General features: G+C 46.5%; 1 protein-coding gene across 1 annotated transcript in view; it reads left to right on the plus strand.

Moving 5' to 3' along the window:
- The window catches only part of ADAM12 (ADAM metallopeptidase domain 12), a 326,306-nt gene that overhangs the window by 239,476 nt on the left and 74,269 nt on the right, over window positions 1–12,561 (plus strand). Inside the window, 3 exon segments of the mRNA XM_032490670.1 lie at window positions 4,254–4,423; window positions 6,699–6,783; window positions 10,512–10,660. Coding sequence (XP_032346561.1) covers window positions 4,254–4,423; window positions 6,699–6,783; window positions 10,512–10,660 — 404 coding nt within the window.

The following is a 12,561-nucleotide window of genomic DNA, read 5'->3' on the forward strand; positions in this document are numbered from 1 at the left end:
GCAGAGAGAGGCTGTGGCTGGATGGGACTTCTTTAGTTTGTAATGGAGGTGCTGGGATTGAACCCAGGACCTCACACATGCTAAGCATGTGCTCTACCACTGAGCTGTACCCACCCCCCATAGAACTTTCTGAAAGTGGGAAAATGCAAGTGGTTGCTGGCATCCTAGGACGCACCATCACGGTCCCCCCAGAACTTCTAGGCATGTCAGACTCCCAGGCAGCCCATCCTTGCTGCTGTGTTTGATAGCTACTTTTTGAAACTTAAACTTTATCCCCAAGTCAAAGAGATGCAGGAGAATGTTTGTAAACGGCGATGCTTCCGGCCCCGGGGTGGGTGGTGACGACGGCTCCCAGAGCGTATGCCAGAGACCGTGAGGAGTCAGACCTGGTTCTCAGGCTGGGTGAGCAGTGGAATCCCCTGGAAAGGTTCATTTATTTGTCTGTATGTTTGCCTTTAAAATACTGATTCCAAGTCTCAATCCACAGACTCTGGTTTGACTGGCCTGGGTGGAGCCTGGGGCAGATACGTTCCAGACACCTCCAGGGATGTGAGCATGAGGTGGGACCAAGAAGCAAAGGATTCAAGTGCTTGCTAGGGCTTGGAAGTAAAAGGAAACCATGAGCAGTGTTAAATTCAAGCTGGTAGTTGCTGAAATCCCGTTTTAAAGTGACGTCCTGGGTCCTCCCTGTCTGTATTTCTTTACACGTCACTCTCTACTATATCTTGCTTCAGTTTGCAAAACCAAAACTGAGCAACTGGGGGTTGGTAAATAACTTGCCCTGGTCCATAAAGAACCATCTAACTCAGAGAAGTCCTGACCGACTCAATGAAGTTCACCAGCCTGCCTGTCCCCGTGTCTCCGGCAGGGAGCGCTGAACTGCTGAGTGCACGTGTGCATCTGCCCCCAGCAGACCCTGAAGACCCAGGGAGGGCACCCAGGCTCCTTCGGATGCTCCGTGCACCCAAGTCCACTAACAGATGGGCCTGGGCTCTAGCGAGTGTTCCAAGGTTTAGTTCTGCAGCTACAAGTGCAAGCATCTCGGGTTAAAAAACGATGTTCCAGTGGCCACTTCCTCATCTGCAGAAATCTTGGCTCTTAATTAATAACTGCTTGGCCGGCTGCATTGGTATGAAGGGAAGAGGGAGAGGACAGCCTGGACTGAGAGTCTGAGAAGTGATTTAGGGACAAGGGTGACGTTCAGAAACATTCAGGAAATTCCTCTGCGCGAGAAACACAGAAAGCAAGTCTGATGCTCGTACTTGTAGGCAAACCTCTACATGGGCGCTAACAGGCTTTCCCCCGGGTCCCAATTACATGGCGGGGCTGGAGCAGCGGGCTGTGTGGCCGCCCAGTGAAGTGATCGCCTCTTGAGTCTCTCCCATCCAGTCAGTCCTCCTCCTTGCTCATTAGGAAGTTAACACCAGCTGTAGATTCGTTCAGGTGCAGCTCTGCACCTACTTCTAAAGGACTCCTCTTGTATGCATTTAACTTCTTTTGGTCTTTTCCCTGTTGTGTGGGTCCTCGCCCGTCCTCTCCCAGGCCAGTGGCCTGAGGGATACCACGTTTTGGACTCCAGCAGACTGCCCTATAATTCCACCCTTGTTCTTTCAGATGTCCTTTGAGCCCTCAAGCACAGCATCCCCTAAACTTCCTGTTTGCACCCCTTCTTGGCAGTTCACTCGATTGGCGTTTACTGTGATTGTGCCCCAGCGTCCCACGCCTTGAGCCTCTCGCTGACCTCTGAGCCTTGGGGAGTCAAGGGCAAGGGTATCTTAATCCTTGTTCTTTGTGCCAGTGCCAACCCTAGCACAGAGCCAAGCAAGAGCCTGTCGCTGTTGTGTTAATGGGTGAACCAATTCATCTGGTCTCGGACCGTGTCCACACGCCCTCTGGGACTCACAGGCCAAGCAGGCAACTGCCAAGCCCCGGTTTTGCTTGTCTCTGGACGTGGGGTCACAGTGGATTACCCTGGAAGGGAATCACCGCTCTCGCACTTGCCCGGCTGTGTTGCTTCGTGGTTTAAAACCTGGGCGCCAGCCGGCCTGTGTTGATACCCAGCTGTGCCACTCACACCTTGAGTGTTTACCTGGTCGCTCCACGTCTCAGTGTCCTTGACCATAACGTGGAAATCATAATAGATCTTAATCACACGGTGTTGCGGGCTAACTAAGAGAGCTAAGGCATGGAAAGTACTGAACCCTGTGCCTCGGACATAGTAAGTGCTCATTAAGTGTTAGCTGTGGTCATTGTTGTTAGGAAGAACCAGAAGGAAGCCAGCAGCAGCCTGCGAAGCGCATCCCCACAGGCAGCGGAGGGCCTGTGTGTGATGACTGGATGTGAGTTTAGCATCGAAGACAGTTAATCAGTAGCACCGGTTTTGGAGAGGAAGGGCTGTATTATGTCCTTCCACAAATGAAATCTGGATGTGTTCTAAGGATGTGACTTGAGAGGGCTGAAAGATGGAAATTACAATCCGTCCCTGAGGACGTCACTGAGCAGGCTGGTGTGGACGTCGGCGCTGGATCGCCAACTTTTCTGCCTTCTGATCACTGGTACCTTTGTGTCTAATACTGCCGAACGTGGAATCTCTCCATCAGAAGGCAGCAGCCAGACATGTGCGTTGAGTTCCAGAGGAGGCCAGGAACTTCATTCTGCCTGGGAAGCCTGGGCTGGGAGCTTGCAAGTGGAGAACACAGGCCAAGCAATTCTTGATTAAAAACAAGCTGTTGGGCAGCATTTCGGTCGTATAATTGTCTCATTAACGTATTAATATAATGCCCGTAATTGTTATCTGCCTCAAACCAAGTTGGGCTGCTGCAGTCAATTTATATTCTGTTATGGACTCTGTGTCCCAGTCGCATTCTTCTGCTCACCTAATGCTTACCAGATGGCAGTAGGGAGACTGGCCAGGGAGAGGATGATCTGCCTCATGTGGGTCAGAACCCGGGTCAGTGCTCAGCCCCGTGGAGTTCATTGCCCTTGCGCTCACCACATTGGAATGGCGTTGCACTAGCAAATGCAGAGCTTCTGTGATTTTTTGTTACTTGTTGGTCCAAGATGCTTCCAACAACTAAGAATAGGACCTGGTCCCGTCTGGAGCTTGGCTTGGGCTGGATCACTCGCCACATCTTTCTCTTTGGCTCCCCGGAGTATGGGAAGATGAGGACTTTCTCACTGGGTACTGCCTCACAGTGCCTCACACGCTGCAGATATTGAGAGATTTTACAGCCAGCCAGGTGAGCCCGTGTTCTTACCCCCGGGCCCTGAGCCAAGAGCCACCTCCTGTCTGCATGATGCCCATGGGGGTAGCAAGGTAGTGGAGGCAATGAACAGTTCTTACCCCTACCCTGACCTCTCATCCTGTGCCAATAAGCTCATCTGGGATCAAACTATTCCTTAGCCATCAAAAGAGTTGCTCTTCCTACCTCTGACCCAGGATGATCTGCTTACGGAGGAAGGGCTATAGGTTGAAGTCAGGATGCATAAAGACGGGGGAGAGACAGGCAGGAAGACTGGATGTGAGTGGTGTATCTGAAGAAAAGAAGAACTCCCTTTACCAGATCTTTCCCACAACACCATTGATGAGCTAACATCTGGCTGCGAGGAGAATGGTCCTCAACCTTCCTGAAGATGGTCTCAGTGTATGCCTTTATTATCCTGAAAGATATTGCTCTCTCCATTTAGTTGAAACCTTCTAGGTCAATTATAGGTGACAGAATCTGATCATGCCAGCCAAGTGTTAGTCTTTGCTGAAAAATTAATATAGATTCATTTTCAGTAACTCATAGGTAGAATATTTTGCTTAAAAATGAACAAATTACTGCCCTTGGCAGAGTGTCTGAAAGATCCTAATTCACTTTTTGTTTTTGTTGCAATAGACATTCACTGGCCATCTTTAGCTGTAGTGTAACTGCTTTAGCTGTGCTACGCATCTGTATGCCCACTTCACATCACCAATGAATCGGCTGAAATGTGTGCTTCCGTGCAGATAAGGACAGACGTCAAAAGGGCTGGTAACTCTAACATCTGATTGGTCAGCAGGACTTGACAACCCAGTTAACACATCACTTTGCATCAGACGTTGAAAATATGTCTTAAATTCTAATGCCAGGGAAAGAAGGGAGCACAGAGATATTTTTCATGTCATATCTATGAAGAGCAGAAGATGCAAATCAGAATCAGTTCTACTCGGCATTTTAAGTTCTCATTAACGTGATCCCCGAAGGATGCCTGTCTTCTGTCTTCCTCAGTTTTACAGACCACTGAACATTCGAATCGTGTTGGTCGGTGTGGAGGTGTGGAATGACATTGACAAATGCTCTGTAAGTCAGGACCCATTCGCGAGCCTCCACGAGTTTCTGGACTGGAGAAAGATGAAGCTTCTACCTCGCAAGTCCCATGACAACGCACAGCTTATCAGGTAAGGCGTCTATTGTCTCTCCTTTGCTTAAAAAAAAAAGTGACTTCAGCACATCTGCCTTCCCCTTAGCCTCCCCTGCACTGTCCCCGAATCTGCACCTGTCCTGCAGAACACTGGACGAGGGGCAAGGGGGCGTCTCAGCCCACACCAGGTAGGGGAGGCCATCTCGATTGACATTTGGAATCTGCTGGATAAAACCTTCCTTTAGGGACCCTGGAAAACCTGTCCTTCTAGCTGGTGGCTAACTTCCTTCTTCCAATACCTAGACATTTTCCTCCATGCAGCTTTCCCTAGGTTTAGTCTTGATGCAAAGTTGTCCTGAGTAGTGTATTTTTTAAAAGCTCATTTTCTGTCATAATTAGCAAAAGATGTTTATCCAAGATCTGAAAACAGTACATGCGGGTGATCATTGACAGCTGCCTGGAGAAAGAAAACCATCATTCCTTCTGTTTTGCTGTTACTCTTGGTTTTCTAGATCAGAGGACACAGCAGTAGAGCAGATCAACCTTGTGTTCCATCATTCAGTCGATGTGAATCGAGCACCTGTTAGGAACCAAACATGTTTTAAGGGCTTTGAACGTAATGGTGAGCAACACTGTAAACCTCCCTGCTCTGGGGAGTCTCCAGTCTGCTGGGAGGAGACAAAAATCAACAAGGACATTTCAGAGCATGATGAGTGTCATGAAGATAGTAAAGTGAATGAAAGCACACTTGTAATTTAGCATGATACACTGGTAACATATTACAGACACTTTTATATTTAAACAAACAAACAAACAAACAAAGCCTGTCATAATCTAAGTTGGAATGGTGTAGATGTTTCCTGAAGTGACAAGCTTTTTATTAAAGTCCCTAACCAGTTGATGCCAGTGTCCTTGTGCTCCCTTGTATTTCATATCACTGAATTGGAAGCTTTGGTGTCGCAGACACTTCCTTAGACAAACTGAATCTGGGGAAGACAAACTGACCACTTTGGGGAAGTTAAAAAGCACTCCTTCCCCATCCTCACTTTAGAAAACGCCTGCCTCTGAACTGAAGTTGTTGGCATCCCCTGATGATTTACTTTGGCGATTTCACAGGGTTGTTTTTTTTTTTTCTCCCCACCCTGGATATTTGTGGTTGCCTCATATTTTATGCACTGATTAATCCTGAATTACCAAAAGTGGAGTCAGAGTGTTTTGTTTTGATTTTTTTCCCCAGAGGGAGTCTGTCCAACTTGAACATCTGGGAAAAAATTAGCCTCTTATATAACCTTATTGTTTATATATGTATAATTGTATCTGTTAAAATGGTCTATACAGATGTAAATATAAAAGTTACAATTCCTACTGCTGTACATGTGAGTGTAATAGGATGGATGGATGGTCGGATACATACGTATGTACATAGATGAGGTTATATTTTGTATACATTTACCCCATTTCGTCCCGCTGAGAACTGCCAAAATATATAACTTTTCAAATAATATGTGTAAAATCTAGATATGTAAATGGCCAAGATTACATGGGCAAGTCATTGGTGTCTCTTAAAGGAGATTCAGCAAATCCAAACAATGTTTAATTTTTATTCCTTGAGGTTGGAATTAACACCATTGCATTATAGACTCAATGTCATTAGCCTCATTGATTAAGATTCCATATACGGGAAAAACCTGCACCTAACTCCTGAGGTCCCCTTCCAGAAGCTTCCTCCTGGGGTGCCAAGGCTTTGTGCGTATTTACTTCTACACTGAGTCCAGAGGATCAATCTTTTTTTGTTGTTGTTGTTGCAGATTTCGCTTTTTCAGGCTACATTAGCAGGACATCTTGGAAGAGTTTGGGGTTCTGACCTAATTGTTATGTTACATAGGAAAGCAAAATTCAGCTGCAGTAGGAAATCCAGTACAGCATCTAATGCATTTCACATGTTAACAGTGATTCATTGGGACTCTCTGCAGCCCTTCCTCCCACAGACGTTGTTTCAAAGGGCAGCTCCCCGCAGTTCATTAGGAAACAGACAAGATACAATATAAATACACGAGTCATGACAGGTTGTTGTCCGAGTCTTGAAAACAAAAATCTGAAAGGATTATGGGAGCATGATGCAACTGGAAAATAAATTTTAGCAGTAAAGACAGAAATCACCTGTCAACATATTTTCATGCTGCTATTTTTGTCTTTGCATATGCTTTTTCAGTCGTTATTAGGCATGCAGGAATGTCCAATAGAATTTCAAAATATTAGAAAACGTCCTTATGCTCCATTAATTTAAGAAAGCCCTTTCTTTTATTTTCTAGTGGAGTCTATTTCCAGGGGACCACCATCGGCATGGCACCCATCATGAGCATGTGCACCGCAGAACAGTCAGGAGGAATCGTCATGGTAAGCCAGGAGCGCCGAGAAGCTGACGGCAACGTCCAGACCTAGCTCCTTCAACGATTTCTCAGGAAATCTCTCCTTTTATGAGACTTCGTAAAATTAGGTCCTCTTCTGTCATGCTTCTTAGATCTAATCCTACCCTGGTTCTAGCTCTGTTTGTGGTCTTCCGTATCCCACAATATTCTAGGGACTGTTTATAAAACACACCAAGCTGCACACAGGAAAGGTGAGGGTGTACACACAGCTCAGTGGAAGCCAGCCTGCACCTTTTATGGAGAAAAATTTCAACTGGGATTTCAGTCAAAGCATTTCCATCCAGGAATTCCTCCCAGCAATGGGATGAGCCAGGGCCCTGGGGTTGCCCTCATCATTCAGGTTCTGGGATGGACTGTGTTCTCACCAAACATTACTATTAGAACGGCTTTCTGATGGTTTTGCCTCCAGGCCCAATCGCCAAAAGTCTGAGGTTTTTAACTATTTACCACTGCAAATGCTTGACATGCCTCCTAGCCAGTGCCCAATCTGTCTTTATAATAACCTTATTCTTGGAAGTCAGAGACTTAGGTTTATTGCTTTACAAGGATAATTTTGTCATATAAGGGCTATCTATGTGTGTAAAAGGAAGTAAAAGGGGGCGAGTATTTGGGACTTGTTTCTTATGAATTTAAGAGGAGGGTAGCTTTGATAGGCTCCCCTTCACCAGATAATTAAAGGGAAGGTTTTCACCCCATGCTGTTCCTGTCCCTACTAGGAAGATGCTGTGTCCTCTCTGCAGCAGCTCTCCGGCCGGGAGGACCCTCAAAGACCATTCCGCCATGTGCGTTAAACAAACAGAACCTCGCTCTTCCAAGAAACCCTGCATTCCTCCACATTTTTCAAATAGGACGTTTGTGAACATTCTGTTGTTGTCTTAGAGGGTCAAAGGAGTAATGTTCCGCCAACTGTTGTTTTCTCTCCACATACCACCCAACCTCATCTTCTCAGTGAATTTCCACAAAGAACGGCTTCCTCTTCTCTGGGTGGCGTTGGTAATTAACAGAAATGTGCACTAAATGCACAGGCTGAGCGGGCTGTTTGGAGGGACCGCACCCACGCAGTGGACGTCTGGCTTAAATGGGCTACCCTCTGGTTTTCTTTGAACCTGGAAGCCCTGTGTGTGATCTCCACTATGGAAGTCATTGGAAAGTTTGGTTTTGGTTGGTGCCCGGTTAATTTCAAGTCAGATCCAAACCGTATTTTTATAGAACAGCCTGTGAAGTTTTAAGAGGGACTGATTTTCTGTTTCACGGGTCCATGGCCAGTTGTGACTTTGTGACTTCAAATTGACGTAAATATTTTTAGAGATGAAACTGAATTCCTTTTAAGCATGGCAAGTTCTGCTCGCTGGGGAGTGTTTAAATGTTCCGTAACCGGTGTGGTCACATTAAGTGGCTTTCTTAAGTTCACATCCTTTATTCTCTTTCTGTATTAGCATTTGATAAGATTCCTTCTTTAAAAGCAAACAGGGAATCTTAATTTTTTTAAATGGATGAAAATTAATGTGGGAAATATAAGCAGATATAGGTACTGTGGGAAGAATCAGGTCAGAACCAAAGTTGGTCAACAGGAAGTATGTTTGACGGACTTGGCAGCAGTGAAGGTCGTCCTCAGCCACCCTCCTTGTTGACTCCACATAAAAGAGAAGCATCGAGTAGGGGGAAAGCCCACGACTCCTTTAATTCCAATGAAATTCATGAAATAAGCAAGATCCATGTCTTGACCGGATCTAGACTCTCTCCCATTGTCTCTCAAGTTAATTCATGACCATGCCTCTTGCAAGACTCACAAATCCAAGAGGAAGGGGACTGTGTAGCAAGGAAGCAGGAATCCGACTCACATTGAAAATACAAGTGCTGGTACTGTTTCTGTATTTTTCCAAGATAGAGCACATCATTAATTTTAGTAACTGAAAGCCATGCCTATCTATCTAATGGGACTCAAATAGTCTTGGTTTGGAGATGATGCCAGAAAGAAAGAAATCAGGTTTTGCCTTATTAGACATGTAAACTGTTCATCAGGGTCTCTCAAGAGGCATTCTGTTTATAACCACCTATGCGTGAAAGACTGTGAAGCACTCTGGCAATTAAAAACAAAACCAAGGTATTCAGTGATACAAAAGAATCTGACAAAGAGTGATTTCTTTTTAGAGGATGAATTCCTTGAATTTTGTGCTAAAGCATGCTAAATTCAGCCCCCAACATTCTTAGATTGAAGAAAACTGATTTCCTGAAATATATTTGTGAAGCTTCCTACAATAGGAAACTGTAAAACCTAAACAAAGTAATTTATTAGGAATTTCGTCTATTCTAGGAATAACTTGGGTTTCTGGCATGCCACTCTCTTAGACCGAGGGCTGGTGAGAGAGGCAGCCACAGCCGGAGCCACCAACAAACCTATAAAATCTTATTCGAACTCACCTTTACCAAGAAGCTACAAACATGTCTGTATCAAGAATAACGCTTTCTCTAAAAAATTCCAAGGTGTATCACTGAAGTATTTTAGAATGTAGTGTTTCCAGAAATTTCTAAATAAAATGAATTGGGGAAAAATTAAAACAAACAAAATGCTTTCTCTAAAGCAGGGTAGCGCTATTTCTTGGAAGCTTTTTTTTTAAGTATAGTTAATTTACAGCATTAGTTTCTAGTGCACAGCAGAGTGATTCAGTTATATATATATATTTTTTTTCATAACCTTTTTCAGGGTAACCTATCTCTTTCCTGGGTAGCATAAAGCAGGGTTCAAATAAAGTACCTTCATTACTGCGTGGTGTCCAGGCCTTTTCAGACATACCGATCACGGGCACGATTTCAGCAAATCACATTCACTGATAAATTCATTTTAGTTTGTTAAAGTTAAGTAGTAATTTTTTTAAATTAATTTCTAGTATCTATTTAGCCAAGCCACGCATGCCCTCCATGAAGTTCAGGGTGGCCAAGTAGTGCTTGCTGGATGGAGAACCCGCCTCCCAAAACCAAGCAAAAGGTTGAACAAATTCCTAGCATCAGAAGTCAGAGAATCAGGGTCCCTCCAGCCATTTCCAAAGTCAACTTGACAAAATAAAGGGCTAGCAAGAGTGAGGCATAACCGCGTTATATCTTAATTCACTGAGTCTTCAAACAGATGACTCAGTGTGGTTAGCTTTTCTGGTGAATTATTGTGAATTTCCCAAGAATCCTTCTCTACCCAGTAGACAGGAAGAGGCATACTCAGCGACAGTTGCTCAGATCCTATTTAGACTGTACAAAGTGTCCGTCCCCTTCCAACTTTTCGTCAGCAGCTTCTCAAAGATAAGATGGTAGTTTTACTACATGGGAAGGAATGACCTGCTTTTTCCTATGATGCGGGATGACTTTTTGCTTCATTCAATAGAACAATGTCTTGTGAGAGATTGTAGGAAGCAGGAGGGAGATGACTGCCTTGATTATTTCATGTCAAGACACATGGAATCCTACGTGTGTTCCTGAGGTGTGCATTCCTCAGCAGAGGGGACCCCAGGCTGGCTTAATAGGTCGAATCTATTTGTAAGTTTGAACTAGACAGTGGGGCTCTATGTTGGTTCCTTACAGGAGATTGGATTCCATTAAATGTTAATGAAAGATCAGTGTCTGGGGGGCAGCACTGGGGGCGGAAGGGACTGGGAAAGAGGCCAAAAAGATGTGAACTATACTTGGTGCTCTTGTGTTTTCTTTGAGGACCATTCAGACAGTCCCCTGGGCGCGGCCGTGACCCTGGCACACGAGCTGGGCCACAATTTCGGCATGAACCACGACACGCTGGAGAGGGGCTGTAGCTGCAAAACGGCTGCCGACAAAGGAGGCTGCATCATGAACCCTTCAACCGGGCAAGTACCAGCGCTCTTGGCTGCTCTGGGCGTTGGGCTGCAACGTGAGAGGCGTTTTAGGAAACAGCTGAGCAAAAAGCACCCTGGTTTTCTGGCCAGATCACCCACAGAAGCTCCCAGAAAGAAACTCCATCCCATGTCATGAGAGTGGGCTGTGCTCCTCTGAGAGAGTCACGAGGCACCCGGGCTGCTGTGCACGTGGCGGGGGCCTGAGCTCTTGGCTGAGAGGTGATGGGTGTGGATGCTGTCTTGGTTTAGAGATCGCAGACTAGCCCACAGCCCCAGCGTGGGGTTTTGATTTGCTCCATCTGGGCCCGGCAAAGCCACGGGGCAAAGGGGGAGAGGTCACATGGGTCACATGCTAGGAGGTGCATCTCCCCCTGGGGGTTGGCCCCAGGGCGTATCTGAAACGTGTTAGTAGCTTGGGGATTTGCAGCATCCACCTCAGATACCACATCCCTGTATCAGATCTTAAAGGTTTAAATTAAGTGACTTTTTTCTATACTGGTAAATTATATCATTCTTCCTTATTAAATGCCTTTCTGAAACTCTAGGCGTGGAGGGACAAAAAGACAGTTTCATTACTGGAACCTTCCAGTGAGGTGGAAATAGGTGCCACTTGGAGGGATCACAGATTCTGATGTGTTCCTGTTCCTCCCAGGGTCCATCCCAAACTAGACTGTTGTGCTAATGTAGGAAGGTTTTCATTCTTGAAGGAAAACATGAGCCTGTTACGACATTTTTGTACCTTGAGACCTTCCCAGTGCTTATACTTAAGGCGCTTCCTAGACTAAGCCTGCTCCTGGGTTTGCTGAAAGGAACCACTTGGAGCAAGAAGCCAGAGCCGGTGTGCAGCCTGAAGGCTGGCCTCCGTGTAGCCGTGCCGGCAGGGCCGTCGTGGTGTGAGGGGGGCGCCTGCTGAAGGAGATTTGGAAGTCCCAGAAGAGGAGTGGGTTGTCACGGAACAGTGGCTGTGCTTTGGCAGGCAGTCGCCCCGTGGCCTCCTCCCAGACGGCTCGTGAGGCAGAGCTGCGCAGCGCATATCGCGGGCGTCCTCCCTTCCCGGGAGCTGTCCTGCCGGGAGGCACCTTCTCACAGCCAGGTACCACTTCCATCCGTTGCCACCAGGTGCACTGAGCCTTCCGAGGTACATCGTTTTTGCTTGTGGTTCTGTCTTAAGCACAATTCAGGCGAGTCACCGAGACCTAGCAGAGGCACTTGCTCTCTGAGTCTGTGATGGCAGAGGCCAAGAAGCTGAGCCCGAAGGGAAGGCATCTTAGGGCAACACCAGCCGCAGCTGAAATGCTGCACTTACTGGATACTGGCGAGGAGAGTTCGCCCAAGGGCAGCAGGTCCCTCTGAGGAGCGGTGGGCTCCTTGTCACTCAGACTCCCGGGGCAGAAGCAGAGTCACTGTTCGTAGGGTATTTGGGGCAAGAATTCCTTCTTAGGAGGTGAGGTTGGGCCAGGGCCTGTGGACGTCTCCGGTTTCCCATGTTCCACCGGCCCAGGTAGAGGCCGGCAGCAGCGGCCAACATGCTGCGTGAATCCCGGAGGACGCAATGGGCAGGAAGCTGACGTGGGTCAGTCTTTGTACTTTCTCATTCCTGATGAGCTCAAAGCGGCCACAGAAAAGCTGCTCTCTGCTTAATTTCCCTGATCATCAGATAGGCACCAACGCGCCAGCCTCTGTGCCTCCAAAAGTGGTTCCCAATGACTAAGAAGGTTATATTGTTGATCAGTATTGTTAATCTTTCAGAACTCTTGATAAAAGAGACAAATAAATGGAAGAGAGGAAAATCGAGGCTGGGAACGCTGGGCCGGGATTGAAACCCCTGGTAGCCTCAATTCTGACACCAATTTTTTTTATAGTACAGGCGAATTAGTAACCCTTCTGGCCCT

Source organism: Camelus ferus, chromosome 11 (assembly GCF_009834535.1).
Source record: "Camelus ferus isolate YT-003-E chromosome 11, BCGSAC_Cfer_1.0, whole genome shotgun sequence".
Lineage (NCBI taxonomy): Eukaryota > Metazoa > Chordata > Mammalia > Artiodactyla > Camelidae > Camelus > Camelus ferus.